At 47.7% G+C, this 23202-nt stretch overlaps 2 protein-coding genes across 5 annotated transcripts; both read left to right on the top strand.

Moving 5' to 3' along the window:
* Positions 1–7719: 7719 nt before the first annotated feature.
* slbp2 (stem-loop binding protein 2) lies at positions 7720–11659 on the top strand. The gene is made up of 9 exons (XM_005461791.4): positions 7720–7845; positions 9170–9331; positions 9433–9513; positions 9600–9680; positions 9852–9995; positions 10085–10255; positions 10352–10514; positions 10654–10780; positions 11110–11659. Exons 1-9 carry the CDS (start codon positions 7805–7807, stop codon positions 11172–11174), a joined length of 1035 nt encoding a protein of 344 aa, XP_005461848.1. The 5' UTR covers positions 7720–7804; the 3' UTR covers positions 11175–11659.
* A 571-nt stretch (positions 11660–12230) lies between these two features.
* fam53c (family with sequence similarity 53 member C) lies at positions 12231–23027 on the top strand. 4 transcript variants are annotated; one of them, XM_005461793.4, is made up of 5 exons: positions 12231–12855; positions 15645–15988; positions 17667–17724; positions 17831–18840; positions 19221–23027. In XM_005461793.4, exons 3-5 carry the CDS (start codon positions 17718–17720, stop codon positions 19512–19514), a joined length of 1311 nt encoding a protein of 436 aa, XP_005461850.2. In that variant the 5' UTR covers positions 12231–12855; positions 15645–15988; positions 17667–17717; the 3' UTR covers positions 19515–23027. The 4 variants fall into 4 exon arrangements, with proteins under 4 accessions (XP_005461850.2, XP_005461853.2, XP_025766873.1 ...); XM_025911088.1 differs by lacking the exon at positions 12231–12855 and adding an exon at positions 12872–13423; XM_025911087.1 differs by lacking the exon at positions 12231–12855 and adding an exon at positions 13449–14158.
* Positions 23028–23202: the final 175 nt, after the last annotated feature.

The raw sequence follows: 23202 nt of genomic DNA, 5'->3' as shown, positions 1-23202 counted from the left end.
AAATGGCCAGAAATCTATCCAGTAAAGAAAGCAGACACCATTTCAGTAGCAAAATGCTTATGTAACCATTTTATTCCAACATATGGCATCCCCACTCTGATAAGATCAGATAATGGGGCACACTTTGTCAATGAGGTAATCAGCAAAGTCTCTGAAGCACTAGGGTTTAACATCAAATATCACTGTGCTTATCATCCTCAAAGTGCCGGCCTAGTAGAAAGGACAAACGGCACAATAAAACAGAGGCTTAGAAAATGCATGGAAGAAACAGGAAGGCCGTGGCCAGAGTGCATAGGCCTAGTAAAAATGTGGATGAGATTAACACAAGGTTCACAAAAACTTACACCTTTTGAAATCATTCATGGCAGACCATTTCCACTGCCAATCACAAGTGAACCTTTAGATAAATCAATCAGAGAAACTACACTAGCAGAATGGATGTCGAAGCTACTAGAAAACAAAGATATTGTTTTGAACAATAAATTGCCTTCTGAATCTTCTCCAGTATCTTGCAGGTTGAAGCCAGGTGATTGGGTCCTGATTCGAGTTCTCCATAGAAAGAATTGGAGCTCGCCCCGCTGGGAAGGCCCATACCAAGTGCTTATCACCACACCAACTGCCTGTAAGATAGCAGAGAGACCATCTTGGATTCACCAAAGCCACTGCAAGAAAGTGAGTGACAGCCCAGACTCCTAGGCGCCGGCACCCCTACCCTCAGGTGATCTGACTGGTGAAGGGAGGGCTGATCGGGTATATCCCGCCCTCTGCTTCTTGCCAGTAGTCTACTCACCTGAGGACCTAGGTGTGTTTGGTCGCCATGAAGACTCCTGTTGTCCTCGTGGCTGTCCTCCTACTCTCAGCAGGACTCCTCATGTTTCTAGAGGATGGTACAGAAGACGAACAGCACCATCTACGGACGAGATGGACGCATGACAACTCCCACCTCCGTGACATGACACAAGACCACATTCACCCATGGATGAATAACGCATGGTACCGCTACGTACATGACAGAACTAAGGGAGAGCCTAATAACACTGCATGTTACGTCCGCTCCCACATGCCATGCACTTCAACACATCCCACTTTTTATGGAAACTACATGAATAAAACACAAGCCAAGTGCGCTGCCAGCTTCGCGGGCATTGGCTATCAACATAAGAAAATCATCATTGATGAGACAAGCTCTGTCATCTATGCGCTTAACCTTCTTAGTATCTTTCAGGGACCACCCCGACACGAGGTAACCACCGTCAAAAACGCTGGACTTGACAACGGAACGTGTGACCAACTCTTCTGGATCAACTTCAACGTGACGAATCGGAACACGTCCATACACTTCCCAGTGTTCTTGGACCAAACCCCAGGGAAGAACCACTCCATGTGCTACCGACAAGACAACGGTAACAGACCCCTAGGCGACACCACCAACTGTAACCAAACCACAGCCAACGGAGAGGGCGCACCTGTAAACACGTCCGTGCCCAGCAACGGCACCTACTGGGTGCAGGGAATGGCCTGGCTGTGTGGACAACGTGCCTACTTCATACTGCCACCCGGATGAACGGGCACCTGTGCCCCAATCTTCATTTCAGACCACACCTTCAGGATGTCAGCTGTAAATATCTCTCAGACTACAAGACGACGATGAGACGTCTCCACAGTGCAACCACATGACCCCATCTATGGCAGTGATGTGCCAGAGGAATTTAAGCTTTGGACCACCGGACAAAAGGTCCTCCACTCACTGTTTCCATGGGTGGGCACCGGAAAGAACATTTTAAGGATTGAAACTTTGGATTACCGCTTTGGACTGTTCCTGAATGCCTCATGCAAAATCAACAATCAACAAAATGAAGAGATTGATGCCCTGCGCATAACTGTGATGCAACACCGAGTCGCACTGGACATGATTCTAGCTGAAAAAGGAGGACTCTGTATACTCTTTAACAACACATGCTGTACATACATTCCAGATAATGTTCACTCTTCCAACATGACCGACGCCTTACGCACGCTGAAACAACTCAGGGACGCTCAGCAACAGGACTACGTCACGAACACTGAAGATTGGCTTACCTGGCTGTTGAGTGGTTCCTGGAAATCTCTTTTAATAAAAGGACTGGTTTTTGTAGGAGTTCTTCTACTCCTACTCTGTTGTTTTACTTCTTGTATTTTGCCATGTGCACAATCAATGATTAATAAAGTTGTTGCAGTCCATGTGCAGGCATACCTGACACTGCCCATGGACGAAGATGATGATAATCCCCCTGACACTGAAATACTGTAATAACACCAATGTATGACGTGCTGATTAAAAATGCGCTGCAAGAAATCATGCACAGATAATAAACCAATGGTGTTTTAACTAGTGTGAAAGTTAAACAACAGGAGGGAAATGTGAAAAGATTTTGTTTATTATTCAAATATGCTTTGCTTGTGATTGTGTAAACTCTGAATGACGATTCACTCTGATAAACATGAAGCCTTGCCTATGCTTATCAAATGCCTGTGAAGACAAGTTCCTGTGCAAAGAGCAACGGAAAATGACACTTAAGCAGACGTTTAGTATAGTACGGACAGAATGTTTAGTAAGATATGCATTTGTCAGTTAAGCAATCTATATTCTGAGAACAGGCGGAGACTGCCTCCGTCTGCTGTGTAACCTACATGCCTATATAAACTGCAATAAAGAAGAGTACTGGTGTGACTGTCTCTTCAGACGCTCACCCCATGTACATGTGATTTTTATATTGTCTCATTGTGTCTCTGTTTTACTTTGGCAGCCTTCTATTTGGGAATTTTCCCCTAACAATCTCTAAAATTAGAAATATCCTGTCTCAGAGTGATGCTGAAAAACTAGTTCATGCATTTATTACTTCCAGGCTGGACTACTGTAATTCATTATTATCAGGATGTCCTAAAAACTCGCTGAAAAGCCTTCAGTTAATCCAAAATGCTGCAGCAAGAGTACTGACAGGGACTAGAAAGAGAGAGCAGATTTCTCCTGTTTTGGCTTCCCTTCATTGGCTTCCTGTTAAATCCAGAATTCAAAATCCTGCTCCTCACATACAAGGTCTTAAATAATCAGGCCCCATCTTATCTTAATGACCTTGTAGTACCATATCACCCTATTAGAGCACTTCGCTCTCACACTGCAGGCCTACTTGTTGTTCCTAGAGTATTTAAAAGTAGAATGGGAGGCAGAGCCTTCAGTTTTTAGGCCCCTCTTCTGTGGAACCAGCTTCCAGTTTGGATTCAGGAGACAGACACTATCTCTACTTTTAAGATTAGGCTTCAAACTTTCCTTTTTGCTAAAGCATATAGTTAGGGCTGGACCAGGTGACCCTGAATCCTCCCTTAGTTATGCTGCAATAGACGTAGGCTGCCGGGGATTCCCATGATGCACTGGGTGTTTCTTCTTCACTCACTATGTGTTAATAGACCTCTCTGCATCGAATCATATCTGTTATTAATCTCTGTCTCTCTTCCACAGCATGTCTTTATCCTGTCTTCCTTCTCTCACCCCAACCAATCACAGCAGATGGCCCCGCCCCTCCCTGAGCCTGGTTCTGCTGGAGGTTTCTTCGTGTTAAAAGGGAGTTTTTCCTTCCCACTGTCGCCAAAGTGCTTGCTCATAGGGGGTCATATGATTGTTGGGTTTTTCTCTGTACCTATGAAGCGCCTTGAGGCGACTTTTGTTGTGATTTGGCGCTATATAAATAAAATTGAATTGAATTAAAATTGAATTGAATTGAATTGAAGGACATGTCCTGGTCAAAAATGACTCCAAGGTTCCTCACAGTGTTACTGGAGGCCAAGGTAATGCCATCCAGAGTAAGAATCTGCTTAGATACCATATTTCTGAGATTTTCAGGGCCGAGTACAATAACCTCAGTTTGATCTGAATTAAGAAGCAGAAAGTTAGAACATAAGAAGATCCTGAGTTTCACTAAAGCTGTTTCTGTACTGCGATGAGCTCTGAAGCCTGAAACTTCAAATACAGCGTTCCTCTGCAGATCACTAGTGAGCGCTTTCTTTTTTTTTATATTTTATTTTTTAATAAATAACCTATAAGAACACAAATAACCCAAAATAGACAAATAATCAAAAATAAACAAACGGGTGTACCATCTAGTGTGTATATACACACACACACACACACATATACACACACACCCATATACTTAGTCATACATACACATACCTACATACATATGTATCCGCCTATACACTCATACATAATGACATATACATATATACACATAACCATTCAGAAATATGGCATACATAATTACAGAGATTCAAACAAAATCGGGTCTCCTTGACAAAATGTAATGTTTCCATTTATCCCAAATATCACTAAATATGTCATATTGGAGTCTATTAATGAAAGTAATTCTTTCCATTTTAAACATCCCATAAACAATCTCATACCAGTCATTAAGTGATGGAATTTTCACACTAAGCCATTTCTTATAGTCTTGCGGGCAGCCAGACTCAGAATACCATACAACAGCTTGGACGTTTTATCTACATTTACTGAGTATAAATATCCAAACAAAAGTTCATCCCAATTAAAGGAAAGTTGCATACTAAAAATGATCTGTAACTCAGAATGAATCGATACCCAAAAAGTGTTGATCAATGGGCACAACCAGAACAAGTGGAAATGTTTTATTCCTTGGGCCCCACAGTTTCTCCAACAGCTAGAGTGAATAGAATAATGTTTACTTTGTGCAGGAGTAATAAAAAACCTACAGAGACTCTTCCAACCAAAACATCTCCATATATTAGAACTAGAAATTCTCCACTGAAAAGCACACTGCTGATACCAAATATCATTTGAAATTGCTGTATTCGTTTCCCTTTCCCATTTTTTTTTAATGTAGGTAGTATTCCACTTCTTAACCTCTTGTAGACCCTTATACAGTCTAGAAATCACCTTGAGGCCAGGATCTGCCTGGTAAGCCTTGACAAATATATTCAAAACAGGAAGAGAGAAAAGATCTGTTCTCTTAGGTATAAAGTTATGTATGTGATGCCTAATTTGAAGAAACCTAAAAAAATCTGTTTTGCTTAACTGGTATTGATCTTTTACTGATTGGAAGTCCCTAAGAATTCCCTTATCATAAAACATACAATATGCCATTAAGCCTTGTCCTGCCCATTTTGTATATCTTATATCTAACTTACTGGGTAAAAAATCAAGATCATAAGCGTACCATCTTAAAATCCTGGCCTCTTCATTCCAATCGTTAAGAAATTGTGACCAAAGTTTTAAAGGCAAGTTAATCCATTGGTTTCCTTGATTAATCTGTTTTTTAATAAGTGTCACATCCCCTAAGCTTGCCTGAATTGGAAAATCTCGTAAGGCCACTGTTTTTGTTTCTATTTTCTTTCCATCTCGCTTGGTAGTCTACATTACACCAACAGACTAATATCCTCAATTGAGCTGAAATATAATAATCTTTCAAACATGGGAACCCCAACCCCCCTTTATCTTTAGCCAACTGGATAGTTTGGTACTTAATCCGTGGTTTTTTCCCCTGCCATATGAACCTAGAGATTATTTTGTCCCATTCCTGAAATTGTTAATCAGTTATTTCAACTGGGAGTGTTTGGAACAGATAAAGCATCCTGGGCAAGATATTCATTTTAACTGTATCAATACGTGACTCAAAATTTAAAAATGGTAATAGGTTCCATCTTTTAATATCCTCATTTATTTTATAACACAAAGGATTAAAATTTGCATTATATATCTTAGAGAGATCTTTAGTAATATTTACTCCAAGATACTTCATCCACTCCGACTCCCAGTTCAAATTGACCTTAGACTTAATATCCTGATTTGGCTTATAATTAAAAGTTAATATCTGAGTCTTCGATATATTTAGTTTATAACCTGATAGTGAGCTAAAGTGATAACAGCTTGGGGAGAGTAATGTTTGGATTTGTCAAGTAAATCAGAATATCATCAGCAAACAAGGAAATCTTATGCTCTTGACCCCTGATCTTGACTCCAGTAATATTTTTACTTTGTGTAACACTTTGACTCAGGGCCTCTATGAAAAGAGCAAAGAGTGAGGGACTTAAAGGGCAACCCTGACGTGTCCCTCTCTGTAAATTAAAAACATTAGAAAGTGCCCCGTTAACTTTAATTCTTGCCCTTGGTGATTTATATAGTGCTTGAATAATCCTGATAAACGATTGATGAAATCCAAACTTGCCCATGACTTTATATAGAAATTCCCAATTAACCCGATCGAAAGCCTTTTCAGCATCTAAGCTCATAAGAACCATCTGAATTTTATTTTTTCCAACATAATCAATAACATGTAATGTTCGGCGAACATTATCTTGCGTTTGTCTCTGCTTAATAAAACCAGTCTGATCCAAGCTAATTATCTGAACAAGAATATTTTCAATTCTTTTGGCAAGGATGTATGTGAATATCTTATAGTCCTGGTTAAGAACACTAATAATAATAATGGATTGCATTTATATAGCGCTTTTCGGGACCCCTCAAAGCGCTTTACAATACCACTATTCATTCACTCTCACATTCATACACCGGTGAAGGCAAGCTACAGTTGTAGCCACAGCTGCCCTGGGGCAGACTGACAGAGGCGAGGCTGCCATATCGCGCCATCGGCCCCTCTGGCCAACACCAGTAGGCGGTAGGTGAAGTGTCTTGCCCAAGGACACAACGACCGAGACTGTCCGAGCCAGGGCTCAAACCGGCAACCTTCCGATTACAAGACGAACACCCAAGTCTTGAGCCACGATCGCCCGCTAGTAGGGCTAATAGGGCGGTAATTTCCACAATCAAGCCTGTCCTTTCCTTCTTTAGCTATTAAGGAAATAGAAGCCTCATTCCAAGATGGGGGAATTACTCCTGTCTTTAAAATATAATTGAATGCTGTTCTCATCAAGGGAATCAATAACTCTTTCATTTCCTTATACCAATCTGATGGGAATCCATCCGGGCCTGGGGATTTATTAGGTTTTAATTTTGAAATAGCTTTTTTAATTTCAATTTCAGATATGTCCTTGATTAAGCGCTTTCAAGAGTTTTTGATGGGTTGGAGTAAGTATTGAAGTCAGATTGAGACAAAAGCCCACAGAGAGCCCACAGAGAGCCCACAGAGCCCTCGTTACCCACCGCAGCAGCGCCGATGTTAGCAGCTTGTGTCAGATTGGCGTTAGCACAGATTTGGTGACTGATTAAACCTGTTGTGATATCAGACTGATGGCAGATTTATCATACCTCACTGTCCACACACACAACAAATATCCATTTATCAGCCTGTCTCTGGGACTCAGCTGCTCCTGGGCGCCCCCTGCTGGTGTGGGGGACCTGAGCAGCTCTTCTGCCTGTGCAGTGCTGAAGACACAAATGTCTAATGTGATAAATATGGATGATTAAATACTGTTTGACTGTATCAATGATAGGATGAGGATTCGGCTCGCTGTGATATTCTGAATAAAATGAAACAGGAGAAACAGGCCTGACTGCAGCACTGATCTTAGAAACAGCCATAAATGCGTTTCTGACTTTATTTACTTTATTTAGTATTTATTGTTTAGAGCAATAAATTTAATGTAATTCCTGAAATAAAAAACTGTTTATCAACAGAATTTCCAAATAAAACACATCAGGGACCAGCTGGAGCGTAACCAGGTTCATTTTAAAGCGCAAATTTGAGGCCCCGCCCTCCTCGCGCCCCCGCCCCCTCCGCTCCAGGTGACGCTCATTAAAGGCTGTGAGAGCGGACCGACGTGTTCTGAGAGTCCGAAGATGTCCGCGAGCAGAGTGGAACCGGCAGAGCAGTCCTCCAGGTACGAGTCTGTCCTCACCTGCAGCTGAGCTCAGCCAATCACAGCTGGGATTCTTAGCTCAGGCTGCACCTTTAGTCATGTTCCGTTTGTTTGGACTCACCTGGCGTCTTTGTAGAGTTGAGCGGGTCGAAGCAGCTGATGTCTGTGAGACGGAACAAACCCGAACAGGTTCCCGGGCGGCTTCGTCTCGTGTTGTTTCCGGATGTTTGTTCTCTTTAAACACGCGCTGGGTCTGCGCTTCATGACGTCAGCTCCCGGTATGAGTTTGCGGGCTCACCTGTGTTCTCTGTACCTGCAGCGGGGATCCGAGGCTTCCTCTGCCCCGGGTTTTGCTGCCAGGCTCCCGGTGTTGTGCCAAAAACTGATTTCCAATGTTTCCGTGTGTTTTTTATGTGCAATATCTTTACGTGTGTCGGTAACGGACATCGGTGAAGACGGCCCGGTTGGCCAGGTTACTCTTTAAAAAATATATTTTTTACCTATCCAAAGAAAATACACACACACACACACACACACACACACACACACACACACACACACACACACACACACACTTTTATTATTTATTTATTTTTTACTGGATAAAGAATAAACAAAAGTCGCTGCCGAACACTGATTGGTGCTTCTACCTTATGCTGTTTGTGGCTCAACATGACCGGATATCATTCATGAGGAAACGTGACATCTGTCTCACATTATAGACCAACAAGTTATTTATGTCAGTTTAAATGTGAGCAGTCAGTGTGTGGCACACACCGCCTCACAGACTGAAAGCAGCAGCTCGAACCTGTGAGTCTGTGAAGGAGCAGAGCTGTGACCTCAGGATGTGCAGAAAGACGTGTGTGTGTGTGTGTGTGTGTGTGTGTGTGTGTGTGTGTGTGTGTGTTCGACTGGAAACCTCTGTAACATCTGCATGCTGAGGCCGGGGTGCTCCAGACACATCAGGCAGGTCTGAGGATGACACTGAGAGACGTGTGACGACTCACAGAAACAGGAAATGATGTAGAGTTTCTACATGGCGCTCCTCCACAAACAGAAACCTGGGCTGAAAGCAGTGAGGGGGGGGGTCAGGGGTCTCCTGAGAATCGTTGGCCTGGATGAGTCCAGGTGTGAATCCTGCGTGGTTAACCCCCCCCCCCCCAATCATTGTGTAACACAACAACTCTGACGACGGGAGGGGACAGGAGGGGTCAACGACCCTTTGAGGGGCGAGAACACCCCCCCGTCCCCTCCCATCACAGAGCTCTGGAACCGCTCAGTGACCTCAGGTGAGGCCCGTCAGTCTCACCTGGACACTCCAAACCAGATGTGCGTCTGCTTGCAGCTTCCCCTTCAGCCCGTGGTCGTGTGTCTGTGCGAAGGGCTGGTCGGCGGCCATGTGGAACAGCCTTTCTGACCCCGTGCTGACCACCACCGCCTCGGGATGCTCCGCCCCCGAGCCGTGGCTGCTCCCCGGCTGCAGCTCCGTGTACGACAGCCTGGTCAGGTAAGAAAATTTCCTGCTGAGGGGTGGGGTCAGCGTAGCACTGCAGAGACAGCGCCGTCTGCAGGCCGTGGTTTCTCCTGAAGACTTTCTCTTCGTTGCAGTAACGTCTCTCCGATCCCGTCTCCTCGTGGCGGCAGCGGCCTGCGAGGACAAGAGCGAGTCATCAGCGGCAAACCACGCAGGTATTTGGCTTCTTTAATCCAGGCTAACGAGCCATTAGCCTGAAGGTCACCACAGCAGGTGTTCATGCAGGTGTGTTCTCCCTCAGGTCGTCCATCCTGGAGCGCTGCATCCTCAAAGTGTCCACGAGCAGCGTGGCTGTGGGGACGGATGACGTGGACAGCAGGAGGTGAGTACAAGGAACATTCAGAGGTTCTGGCCTGCTCTGTGCATTACCTGCATCAGGTGGCAGCAGGCCACACCCCTGAGCTGTGTTGGCCTGTGGCGTTGCCTAGTGAAGCACCCAGGTCTTCACTGGGTTTCTGTGTCTGTTTGATTTTAAATTTGTCGCTCTGTAAAGGCCCCACGTCAGCCGCTGTTACCCCCGCCTGCCGGACCCGACCAACACGGAGACCAACGCCGCGGTTCTGAAACGGCGGCAGAAACAGATCCAGTACGGCAAGAACACCAGCGGATACCAGAACTACATCCAGCAAGTCCCCAAGTAAGAACCCGGAGCATGACGCTGAAAATCGGACGACGATTCCTCAAACGTCGACACTGACCCGCCTCTCGGGTTTCTCTCCTCCTCAGACACCTGAGGGATCCTAAGCTCCACCCCTCCACTCCAAACAAGTACAGGAAGTACAGCCGGCGCTCCTGGGACATGCAGGTGCGTCTGTGGAGGCGAGCGCTGCACCTTTGGGACCCTCCGACCGGCGCCCAGCCGGACTCCGCCGACACGCCGGACCCCGTGGAGCAGCTGTAGGTGGAACGCCAGCGCCAGTTGAGATTCATCCAGAAAATGATCCTTGTCAGCTGAGGCCCTTCTGTGACATCATTGGTGTTTTCTCTCTTTAGGCAGAGTCAGCTGGAGAAGATGACCTCTGACCTCTTTGAAAATGTAGGAGACGAGCAGAGGGAGAAGGAGACTCCAGCATCCTCTAAAGTCTCCTCTGTGTCTCTTCTGCTGGCCGCCACGCCCTCAGCGCTGCCTGCAGTCTGGACGGTCCCCGTGTCGCCGGTAATCAGTCACCAAATTCATCGGCTCATTAAAGACGCGTTAACTTTATTTAACGAGCTCATACGCAGCTGTTTGCTCCGAAAAACACAACATCAGCTGGTCAGTGACTTTACTTATTCCTGTGTTTGTTTCTCTGCAGCCGGAGGCGAGCCGCCGGGCACTTCACTCTCCTCCAGGCCTGAACTACTCACTCAGCAGTCAGCTGACCACTGATGACAGCATGACCGACTGGCTCCGCCTCCTGATGGAAACGGACCACGGCCAAGGTGAGGTCACTCTGCCAGCAGGGGGCGACTCCTGAGGGTAGTAGAATTTGCAGGTGTTTGTTTTACTTGCACGGTTCGGTTAGCTTTGCATACAAATAGGAGCGGCTTTTACTTTGAGTACTTTTTTACTTGAATAAAAAAGTTGAACCAGTACTTTGTAACACTAGTATCTGTGCTACAGTACAGACTGTGGGCTTTGGCCACCTCTGCTCAGGTGTACGCTGTGGTTACATCAAATCTGCTGAGACAGTAGGCAATCGGGGTCTTGTTCTGTGACATGTGCTCACTTCCTGTTTGTCGGCTCACCGCCATCTTGTTTCTCCGTGCAGACTCTGGCTCTGATGACCAGCAGGTCCCCGTGTTCTCCGACCAGCTCCTGTGGAACCCGTACTGACCACCTGACGCAGTCCTCGCCATTGTTTCGTCATCATGTCTTTTTAAATGTGTCTGAAGATTAACTGAACGACAGCAGGGATCCGATTGGCCGCCACCCCGCCCTCCCAGGTGCTGAGGTTTCCCAGCTGCTCGTGAACGCGTCGTCGGGGCAGACAGCTGAACACTCTGATGCACCTGAACGTTCGACCTCATGAAGCACTCCTCACCTGTTCTGCACTTGTATCTGTACCGACTCACTTTGGTGTCACTTTATTGTCGTTGCTCCACCTTCACCTTCGTGCTCTGCTGTCTGGCTCAGGCTCCTCCCCCCCGCGCTGCCATGTTTTTTCTCAAAAACGATCCCCTGCTGAGTGGAGGGGAGCGGCCGTCTTTGTGTTTGAGTTTTCTTTTTTTACTCTTCCTCCTTTTTTGCTGCTTGACTGTCGAGAGCAAAGCTGAACCATGTGATTAATAAAGGCGTAAATAAAGTGTTACCAACCCACAGGCCGACTCGTTCTTCTTCTACTCTCCATAAAAGTGTTGGACGTGCAGACTTGTTCACTGAGGGTGTGTAGCTGTGAGAGCCTGGACTCCAAACACGACTTTGTCTTCTGTCTGCTCAGAATATCACCATTATTTTCACAGAAAATCCTCAAATGTGCAGAATAAGATGAAGAAACGTCTCGTTTAAATCTAATTCTTGCTTCTAAAATGCAACTTTAAAGAAAAAAATCAATTTACTATTATTCATTTTATTAATGGTTTTCACTCAATCTGCCTTTCCACTCTTTTTTTTTTTTCAGGTTTTACGTGTGTGTGTGTGTGTGTGTGTGTGTGTGTGTATATTTTAATAAAAAATTAAACAACTGAAGGTGAACTCTTCCTTATTTCTAAATTAGATTTTTACAACCAACAGTTTTATTTTAGTTTGTCAAATTTATTTTCACTGTACAGCTTATTTAACAAAGTCTTTTTTACCTCGTTTGTATATATTTTTTTTCTTTATAAAATAGTGAGATTTTAAAATGTAATATTAATAAATGGAATCAATTTTTAGTTTCAACCACGTATTTTTATTTCTTTTCAGTCTCTACTCTTTTGTTTACATAATTTTTTACTCATTTTTCGTGATTTTTTTTTTTTTTAATGTCCCGGTGTCTGCACGGTTCTCCGAGGTTCCTCCGGTCTGGCGCGGTCCGCGCTCCGTTTCTGCGGGTTTGCCCTTTAACGCGAGCTGCGGCGGTAAACAAGCCTCCGCGGACTCCAGCTCCCGTCATGCCCCGCGCGGCAGCGTTCTCGGAGATTCGTCCCGGTTTCGTGCGGCAGGTTCGGCTGTGCTGAGTGGCGGCACTGCGGACCGGATCAAAGGATCAGACGTAAATAAACGGCAGGTGCCGGTGATGCGCCGAAGCCCCGCCCCTCCTCCGCTGGCACCGTAGCTGTTATTTATGAATGCCCGCCGCTCACGGGCGTGTGCGCGCGCAGTCCTCGTTATTATTATGTTTTAATAACGGATCCCGGACACCGATCCAGGCTGATGTGCGGCTCAGTCCCGGAGCCTGCGGTGCCCGCTCCGCGCGGTTAGATTCCTGCTTCGGTCCGCTGTGGTCGACGATAATACTGGGTCGATACACCGAACACCGAGCCGTCCGTCGGCCCGCTGCAGCCACCGGAGCCGCCTCACCCCATCAACCGACAAGGTAAGCACTCCGCCGGGCCGGAGGGAGCGGGACGTGTGTCCGGCTCCGTCCCGCAGCATCCCGTGGTGTGTCTTCCCCCTCTCGCCGCTCCGGGAGCTCTCAGGCCGGCCACACGCCGTCAGCACCGCTGTTCCGATCGCTGTTGACGGCCTGCGGTGGTTCTGCTGAGCATGGGCCTGTGAGGGGTCCGGTGTGTGCGGACGGCCCTGGCCTGGGTGATGGCCGGAGGCGGGACAGACACCGGGAGCATCAGTGATGTTCGTGGGTTGTTTGTGACACCGTTAACGGCGGCTAACGGGTTAGCTGCTAGCTGACCCGTTAGCCGCCGTTAGCTACTGCCTGCCGCCCTGTTCGCTGCTAGCAGCCCGACCCGGGCCCCCGGAGCCCAGGAGGCGGCGGAGGAGGCAGAGCCGTCACTCAGCGGCTCCCATCCTCCGAGCAAGATGGCTGAGTTTATTGTGCCGACCTTGAGCGGAATAACGGGATGACTTGTTATTTATAGCACCGAGCTAACGGCTCAGGTGAACTGCTGGTGATGTAACGGTCCGCCGTCATAACACAACCCGGGGTTTGTGTTTTTTTTCATGGAGTAACACTCCGCAAACACACCGCCCACCGGGCCGACAGGTACACGGGCGGACAGCATCCCGCATTAAAAACAATGGGATGCTTAGCCACAAGCTAACAAGCTGTCGGAGGTGCCCGCCGGCCTCGGTCAGCCCGGCTCGGCTCGGCTCACGGTCATCGGCATGTATCCGGAGCCGATATACGCCCAGCCGAGCCGGGCTAACCGGACCCCGGGGTTCCGCCCCGATGACGGGGTGAAGGTCCCCCTGTTTGTGGCCCCTGACCTGGTTTACAGGAGCCGCAGGGGTCCACGAGCCGGGAGTAACGGAGTAACGGTACTCAGTTACAGCACTGATGCAAGGCTGCAGCTGGAGAGTAACGACATGAAGGAGTGAAACTCGGAAAATCTGAGAAAAATATTAAAACTGTTATTATTATTATTATTGTTATTATTATTATGAGTGTTAACTGTGTGACATAACAATTAAAGTCTAATTTCATGTGATGAGCGGTCCAGACTAATCTCTGGGACCTTGTATTCCTTTTGAGGTTATTTTTGTGTATTTTTGTTGTCACGTTTTTGTTTTTGCTCTGTTTTAAATTTCTTTTCTGATTGAATCTCCAGTCCTGGCTCTTGCTGGTTGTTATGTGCTTATGCCTCGTGTGTGTGTTCTGCAGTTTTGCCGCTTCGCTTTGGGGGTCTGGGTGGTTTCATGTCGCCTCGACGGCTGTGCAGGTGGTTTGTAGTCTCTGTTAGCTCCTCCTTTTCACACTTTAGTATTTTTGTTGTTTTTGTCGGGTGTCAGATGTGTTTCCTCCAGTCGTTCATGGTGGTTTCTTCAGGCTGTTTGGTCGTAGCGACTTTGAGGCAGTCTTTAGTCTGTCAGTCGTTTCACTCTGTGGATGTTTTCGTGGGTCACTTTCGTGCTTCGTCTCTGTCCACGGGGGTCTTCTTCTTCTTGATGGCGTCTTATTGTTTCTTTTGAGGTGGTGTTTTTGGCGTGGGGGGAGGTCTGATGTCTTTGGAGGTTTTCATGGCCTCGCTGAGGAGGCTGTTTTTTCGTGGTCTCTTATAGGAGTGAAAATTAAGAGTTTATTGATTGTCATTCTGAGGTTATTGTCTCCACCATGAGTAATTGAACTCTGTGTGGTCAAATATTTGTGCATGTTGGAGCGATTTCCCCTCTTTGATGCGGTCAGGTCAGCAGCGGTCAGCACCGTTGCCTCGCACCAACAGGGTCCTGAGTTTGACTCCACCACCTGGCCGGGTCTTTCTGTTAGCATGTTCTCCTCGTGTCTCTCCGGGTACGCCGGCTTCCTCCCACAGACCAAAGACATGCAGTTAGTGGGGTTGGGTTAACTGGTGATGGGTGTGAATGGTTGTCTGTGGCTCAGACTGGTGACCTGTCCAGGGTGTACCCCGCCTCTCACCCTGTGGTAGCTGGGATTGGCTCCAGCCCCCCGCGACTCTTTGGGGTTGCGGGGGGGCTGGAGTATTACACAGAACACTTTTCTTGAAAGTAATGCAGTACGTTACTCAATTACTCCATGGAGAAAGTTATTTATTATGCTACTCATTACATTACTTTTGTATTATTCTGTAATATGTAGCTGAAATATGTAGTCTCATAATTTAATTTATTATTATTTAATGTAAGAATATAAACCTGAGGCTGCAGCCCTGCACACCAACACACACTCCTGTCCTAATGACAACGTGTGAGCACAAAGCAAAGAAAAAACACTTTATTTCCCCAGCGAGGGACAATAAAGGATTTTCAGTTTCTATTGTGTTCTACTGTAGAAACACGAGCAGGTAGCAGCAGGCTGCAGCAGGTAGCAGCAGGCTGCAGCAGGCTGTTTGGTACCTTCAGCTCAGGCTGTGGCTGCTGTGCTGGGCTCTTCGTTAGCTTAGCGTTAGCACAGTGTGTGTGCAGATGTGTCCTGGATGCAGTTTCCACCTTAAACTAGAAAAGTCAAAGTAACGTCCGTTTACACGCTGCAGACCGTGGCGACACGTCTGACACGTGAACTGCAATCAGCTGATTGTAGCTGAACTGATAAGCAGGATCAACACACACACAGTGCCCCCCGTAGTCTGTTTGTGGTCGTCCTTTTTCGTGTTTCTTCTCAACATCAACTTTCTGATGTTTTGTTCCTGATAGAGTTGTCAATGTTTTTCATCTTAACCTCACCTGTGTGTGTGTGTGTGCCTTTTCCAGGTGTGTTGCTGCAGCAACAGCTGACAGATGATGCTCTTGTGAGAGTGGGTGGGGCTACGTGGCCCTGAGGCCTTAAGGAGGAGTCTCAGCCCTAAGCTCCTCCCCTCTCTCGTCCCGAGACGGACCAAACGGACGGACACACAGACGGCCGTAACTCTCCCCTCCCTCCTCCTCCTTCCCCCCTCTCTCCCCCGTTCTCCCCTCCACCAGGCCCCTCCTCCCTGCCACCCTCCCCTGTCTCCCCCCTCGTCCCCTGCCACCATGCTGTGGTCACGCTGCTGGTCGAGAGCCTGAGGAAGCAGACTCTGGAAGGCGACCCTGCTCAGCCAGGGGACTTGTACCTGGTGAGTGGCACACCTGTAGCCTCACCTGTGAGAGGTCACTGTCACACCTGCAGAGCAGAGACAGGAAGTGTACTTTTGGTAGCGACAGTCTGAACGCCGTCACGGCCCATGTGTTCACTGACAGTCAGGATACTTTGATACAAAGCTTTAAAGTCAGGGTGTAAAGTCTCACCACTGGATGTCAGTGGGTTGCAGATGATTCCTCCTAATTCACGTGCATAATCCTGCTACGGTGGCCACTGTAGGACACAGCCAGCTGCTTCTGCTGCTGTTTGTGGAAAGTCCACATTTGTCTGCACACTGTGTTTAAACATATTTGAGTAATATCAACACTTAGCAATAAAGCAGGAGTAAGAAACTCTCGTGTGTCACCTCGAAAGCTCCGATGACATTCATCTGTAGTGAGAGCTGCTGTTAGTGAAACTTTGCTTGAAGTGGCCTCTGACACTTAGTGAATAAACTCTCATATGATGTGTGACTGTGTCTCACAGACATGTGATTTTAGGCCACTAAACATGGCGTAACGTTAGTTTTAGAGCAGCTGCTGGTATTGTTTAGCTGTCAGCTGTCTGTAGACTGAAGGAGGTCGTCTCTTTCTCTGAGTCTGATGGTGCGGACATGTTGGTTAAATGTCCCACAGCAAGCAAACACCTAAAGCTCTCTCCTGTCTCCTCGGGGCTCTGCATGTGTGTCCAGTCTGTAGCCACACATGTAACGGTGCTACACAGAGTCTCTGAGGTCTTCAACATCTGTCGGACAATGCTCAGGATGTTCTGTGAGTCTGTTGTGGTCAGTGCTGTCCTCTTTGCTGTTGCATGCTGGGACAGCAGGTTGAGGGTCACAGATGCTAACAGACTCAATAAACTGATCACGAGGCCAGTAATGTTGTGGGGATGGAGCTGGACTCCATTAGGGTGGTGTCCAAGATAAGGACAATGCTGCACAATACCTCCCACCCACTCCATGACATGCTGCCCAATCACAGGAGCACGCTCAGTGAGAGACTGAGATTACCCACAATGCACCACTGAACAACACAGGACGTCATTCCTGTGGACATCTCTGTACAACTCCTGCATCTACCACACAGTGAGGTCATCTATGGTAAAATAAGTTTTACAGGTTATATTGGAGCTGTTTCTTATATTTGTAAACTTTGTAACATATTGTGTTATTGTATTAGTCTGTTCCTGTTGTCATGGAGCGACAGTGACCACATCATGTCCTCAGGGACTAATGAAGTACTAATGAACACAATTAGGCTGAACGGCCCAAAGCAGAGCAACATGGCGGCTTCCACAAACCAGCGGCCGCTCACGTGTGATTTTCATTCATTCTGATTTTATTATTTCAGTTTTTCAGCTGGCACAGCTCATGGTGTTTCCTCACAGGAACCTTCCTACCCACAGCTGTGACTCTAAATCAAACCTTAAACCTGAACACCTGAAGATAATCTGACCTGAGTCATGTGTGGAAACAGCTTCAGTTAAAGCTGGGCTGAAGTTCTGAGCAGTTCTGCAGGTGCACACCAGGTGGTGCTGCAGGTCGCCTCATCTCCACTGAATGAGCTGCAGCCACGAAGGACTGTTGCTGACTTCAGCTTAAATCCAGGATCAAAACTGAAAAGCAGGAATATTTTTATGTTCTCAGAGCTGAAATTCTGATTCTGGTCTTTCAGTCCCTGCTGGACCCGAAAACCCTCGCAGAGTGCTGGCCCCCAGATGGCTTGATGCCTGGTGAGTGTAAGAGGAAAGAGTGTGTTTACCTCAGGTGCTGTTTCTACAGTGTGTAATCATTTACCTGTGTGTGTGTGTGTGTGTGTGTCTGTGTGTGTGTCCTCAGAGAGCAGCTACTGGCAGCTCTGCCCTCCCTCCAAGTCCGGCCTGCAGGGGGGGTTGCTGAGCTCTAGTTTCCCGCCCGGCCCCTCAGCGCTGGTGCCGCCTGATGCTCACCTGCAGGAGGGTGGCGACCCCCTGGACGCGGCCCCTTCTCAGCCGCCGTCGCAGCACCGCCCCTGGCGCCCAGCACCTCAGCGTCCGAGCTGTCCCTCCCCGGAGCGGCGGTTCCCCCTCCGGGCCCTGGGCCCCCACCCCCGCCTCCTCCGCCACCCAAACGGCACTGCCGCTCGCTGTCGGTGCCCGAGGACCTGTCGCGCTGTCGCTACACGTGGCGGCCAAGCGCCTCGCGGGTCTGGACGCCCGTCAGCCGCCAGCAGTGCCACGGGGGAGCGGGGGAGGGGTCGCAGGGGGAGGGTCGCAGGAGGTGGTATTGGGGTGGGAGTGGCAGGGGGCGGAGCCTGTCCTCTCCGCGCCCCCAGCTCCTCCCTGAACTCGTCGCTGCACTCCTCGTCCAGCCCCACCTTCTTCAGCCTCGCGCTGTCGCCAGACTCGCCGCTACCGTGGAGCTTCCCCTGGGACCCCAGTGAGGCGGCGGCGGGGGGAGGAGCCTGCTGCTGCTTCTTCCCCTCCCCTTCCTCTTGCTCCTCCTCTCCCTCCCCGCTTCACCCGCCGCCGCCTCCTCAGCGGCGTTTCTCACTCTCCCCGGTGCTCATCAGAGACTCGGCTGCCTCCACCTTCCTGCCCCCGCCTCCAGTGCCCAGCCAAGCGGCGGCGGCACCTCCACCTGGGTGCGTCATGGCGGCAGGCGGCGTGACCACAGGCGGCCCTGTTCCCGCCTCGCCCTCATCGGCCTGCAGCACGCCATCGTCTCTGCGCCGCAGCCTACCGCCGCAGCTACCGCGCTGCCACTCGCAGCCATGTGACCTGCTGCTCCTCAAACCGGGTCTGAAGAGACGCCGCGACCCCGACAGACCCTGCGCCCGGCCCGTCCTCGACTTCACCAAGATGACACAGGTAATAAAAAAACACTGCTGGTTTGTTTTCAAAGAATTGAACCGTTCACTGATCGACAGGCGAGCGTCCAATCAGTCAAGTTATTTGTTAGCACAATTAAACAGAACGCAGGTCGCTGAGCTGAACACCCTTCTCTAATGAAAAGCTGCCATCAAACATCACTCGGAGGGTCCACACAGTCAATCTCATTTACATTCGCCAGCCGTGATTTAACATCATCGAGTCTGTCGAGTTCTTTTTAAGTAGAAACGAGTGAAACGAGAGTCCATGTTTCCTGAAACTAGCGTCAGCTCTGCCTCTGTCGTGTTATTGGCTGTTCAGGTTGTGTGACGCTTAGACTTCGAGCGCAGGTTTACAGCTGTGAATGTTTCGTCCCGCAGACACGCAGCATCGACCCGCAGTGTCTGGAGCGCGGCGGCGGCAGGCTGGCCTGCGGCGGCGACCTCTGCATGGGTATGGAGCCCTTCATGGGCGACTTCCGGGGCTCCTGCTCGCCGGCCGAGTGCCTGGGCAGGACCAGCATTGGGCCGCTGAGCGAGAGCGACGAGGAGTGCCGTGAGGACGACGACGACGATGAAGGAGAGGAGGAAGCGGACGAGCGCGAGGCGGCACAGCAGGCGGTGTTCGAGCGGGACTGTACAGAGCTGGACTTGAACTTAATAGAAGAAAACTGACGTATTTGTAAATGAAGGCTGTTCTCTGTTCTTTAGTTTTATTTTGAAATTATCTAACCCCGCCATCCCCACTTCCTGGACCGCCACCGTCTCAACACTCGGCGCCTCCTTGCCATAAATCAGCAAGGCTCTCAGGAACAACACCTTCTCTCATTGGACGAGCTGATTGACACGACAGTGATGATGTGGCTGCCGCCGTTAAACGCTCACCCGGAGTCTGAGGCGCCGTCGCCCGATGCCTTCAGATCTCTGAGGCCCAGAGTCTCCTTGCCTCAGGCGCTCGAACGCCACACCACAGCGGTGTCCTGAAACAGCATCACCACACCGGCCTCACCAACCTGAACCAGAACAGAACCCCGAGCTCGTCTTCCTGAAACGTTTGAGTACGAAACGTGTCAGGTGACGCTCAGGAAATTAAAATATGGATCAGGTACAGAGGAGAAACATTCAGTCTGAAGGGTCTCGGGGTTAAAGGTTAAACTTCGCACTGTAGTGATCAGCGCCACAGAGGGAGGGGTCATCACTTCCATCACACGAAAAAGACAAAGAACCAGAATAAAAACCGAATATGTTTCTAAATATATTCAGAGTTCCACCGACTCTCCAGGAGAGCTGTGGTAATGCTGCTCTGCTGCAGCACGCATGAAAACATCGTCAAGGTCAGAATAAACAAGCCTGACCGGGGTTCAATCGGCTCTGACCTCTGACCTTAGAGAAGAACAGGATGTAGACTGAGCGATATTTCATCTGTTCTGCTTCAGGCTCCGTTGTAAACGCAGGTTGGCGTTTCACTTGGACGCCGTCCCGTTTCACAGACGCGACTGACGCTCAGCGACTCTGTGCTCATTTCTGAGGCGCCACCGTTTACTTTAGAAAAGGTTTAAATTGATCCAAACACTCGTGGAGTCACTGATTCAATCAAGCGTGATCGCTTCATCATGAAATCTGATGTCATACACACGCCTGTCCGGTCACATGACTCGGCGTGGTGATGCGTTCAGACTCCCGGCGGCCGTGCTGAGCGCCGGCAGCCACTGATGCTGTTGTTCACCTGAGTGTTCACACATTCCTGCTGCACACACCTGTCCCCAAAACCCCCCCGTGTGTGTGTATGAGTGTGTATTCATATCTTTGTGGGGACCGTCCCCTCGAGTTTGAAGACATGTTTGAGACTCAGAATGTGGTTTCAGTGTCAGGGTTACAGTTAGGCTATGGTTAGGGAAAGCATTATGTCAGTTATATGTCCCCACAAGTATATGAATACCCATTTTGTGTGTGTGTGTGTTCTGGCACTGACGTCACAGTCCTGGTGGTCATGTGACTTGTATCCAGACTGAATCCAGACCGTTTAAAGTTTCGGGCGAACGAGTTTAGGAAAGCGAGCTTGATCCACATGAAGGAGTGGACACGAGCTGATGCGAGCAAACGTCGGCATAATGACAAACACTTTGACACATTAGGCTAACACGGAGGGGGTGGGGCTTATAACCCACTCGGGGCCATAGACTCCCAGCCCACCTGTGTAAATTATTAATATTATAAGGGGCGTGGCCTCTTTGACCGACAGGTGGTGACATGCTGTGTGGATAATTGTACTAAAAGACCATCCAAGAAGGCTGAGCTCCAGTTTTGTGAGGAAGTTATCAGGACAAAGTAAAGTACAAGTCTAATATTTGGAGTGGACGTTGCCTCTTTTCCTTCTGTGTGACTGCAGGACTTAGTGAAGGTTTGTCCCGGCAGGTGTAGCTGTTGGCGTACCAGTTGCACACGGTTGGTTTGGTTACAGGAGCAGTGTTATAGGTCAGCGAGGGTTTTCTGTGTTACAGCGATTACATATTTCTGTGAGTCTGGATTCAGTCTGGATGCTCAGAAACATCGGACGCTGTGAACATGGAAACGCTGGCTGAAAAAGTGACTTTGCTCTCATTCTAACTTGAAACCCTCAAAAACATAACAAAAACAGTCCTCTGAGCGTCCACTTCATACTTTACAGTTTTGTATGTGTCACGTTTTCGTGTCGTGTGCCCCACAAAAGCTCAACGCAGTAACTATATGAGACTTGACTCTAACGCTGTTATGATGTGTTACACGTATGTGACGTTGGGGAGAAAACAAGTTAAAGCTAGTGTGTTCTCTCTTTACTGTTTCTATTATTTAAAAAAACATCGTGATGCTCCAACATCTCAGTTAAACAGCTGCACTCCACCATAAACAACAAACTGTTAATGCTAAGCGCTAACTAGCCAAGCTTAGCAGAGCAGCAGTACCCAGAGGAGTATCTGATAAAGTCATGTGGGTAAATTTAATGAAGTAAACTGAGAGGGTAATGCAGATGTTTTATTTATTTGAAAACAGTGTGTAATATTTATTTATTTTGTTAGAGTGTAAGACTGAGGTTTAGTTTGGCTCAAACTTTAGCAACACTTTAGCTTGTGTAGTTACTGCTGTCTGCCTTTAGGGGGCAGCGCTGCAATCTCATTATTAAATAGTTTTTTTTTGTGGGTTTCAAAGTCATCGAGGATGAAATGCAGAGTTTCACTTTTTGTGACAGTTTGTACGTTTTCGTGTCACATGAAATATCCGCTGGTGATTCTGCATTAGCACAGATGAAGTCAGTATTTCAAATTTTCAACATATTCAGAAATACAGTCGTCTTCCTCCAATGCTTCACGTTTATGCCTTTAGCATGTTACCTTGGAATGAAATTATAGAAGCACAAGAATCTTAGAAAATGTTGGATGGGTTTCACTGAATTCTTTAAACCAGCGACTCCCAAAGTCCTGAGTGCTGCGGCCCACTGCAAAACCAGAAACTCACATGGGCCACTAAAGGTTAAATCTTCACCCTAATAAAGTGACAAGAGTGAAGTATTACCTTGAAATGTTTATCCAAAAAACTTAAATAGCACACGCTGTTGGCTGTACGTTGTTAATGCTACCCAGGCATATCAAAGTGTCATGGCTAAGGTGTGAACCACCTGCCACTGGGACACAAACTTCAATACAAGAGCCGTAAATTTAGGCGAGAGTAATGACTAATATCACAAACAGCTTTCTATTATTTTTATTTATATGAATATGTTACTGTACACACTTGTAATTTTCAAACTGAATTTCTTTTAATGATGCGACCTGCCTACAATATCTTCATAGCCCACCAGGGGGCTGCAGTCTGTATTTTGGGAGTCACTGATTTAAACAATCATTATGAACTTGAATTTGCATTAAGAAATAGTGTTTATTCATTAAAGATGTTAGGATATATTCATAGAAGATGATTAAATCACCTAACAATCATGAAAAGCGCCTGTGACACGAGAATAAATTGGCAGAGGTACGCCGTGGTGCTACATGTTTAACTGCTGACTTAAGATGAGATTAAAGTTGTGATAGTTGTCACTTAGAAAGTCCTGGTCAGTGCTGAAGGTAAGAAAAAACAAGGCTACAGGTTAATTTTCCCAAACTTGTGAAAGGAAAAACCCTAAATTCATACTGTCTCTGTAACACACACAAACACAGTGTCCCCATTACACACATAGGAAAGCACACACACACACACATGCTTCCCGCCCGCCTCCCCGTTTGGTTCGTTTCTGTTGATTGGTCCATAACACTCAGCATAAGCCTTAAGTAAACATAATCTATTATTCTGTAAATCAAAACATTAAAAAGAAGAAAAGACGAAACTA

This window comes from Oreochromis niloticus, linkage group LG10 (assembly GCF_001858045.2).
Source record: "Oreochromis niloticus isolate F11D_XX linkage group LG10, O_niloticus_UMD_NMBU, whole genome shotgun sequence".
Taxonomy (NCBI): Eukaryota; Metazoa; Chordata; class Actinopteri; order Cichliformes; family Cichlidae; genus Oreochromis; species Oreochromis niloticus.
The sequence above is the reverse complement of the archived record's forward strand: the minus strand, read 5'-3'. Positions and strand labels throughout refer to the sequence as shown.

What these genes read in the sequence shown, in the direction of transcription:
- fam53c (XM_005461796.4), top strand. An exon ending in ACTTCACCAAGATGACACAG is followed by an intron (nt 18,841 to 19,220) that starts GTAATAAAAAAA and finishes TTCGTCCCGCAG; the next exon opens with ACACGCAGCATCGACCCGCA.
- slbp2 (XM_005461791.4), top strand. Translation starts at nt 7,805, where the DNA reads ATGTCCGCGAGCAGAGTGGAACCGGCAGAGCAGTCCTCCAG. An exon ending in CCGGCAGAGCAGTCCTCCAG is followed by an intron (nt 7,846 to 9,169) that starts GTACGAGTCTGT and finishes GTCTGCTTGCAG; the next exon opens with CTTCCCCTTCAGCCCGTGGT. An exon ending in GTGTACGACAGCCTGGTCAG is followed by an intron (nt 9,332 to 9,432) that starts GTAAGAAAATTT and finishes TCTTCGTTGCAG; the next exon opens with TAACGTCTCTCCGATCCCGT.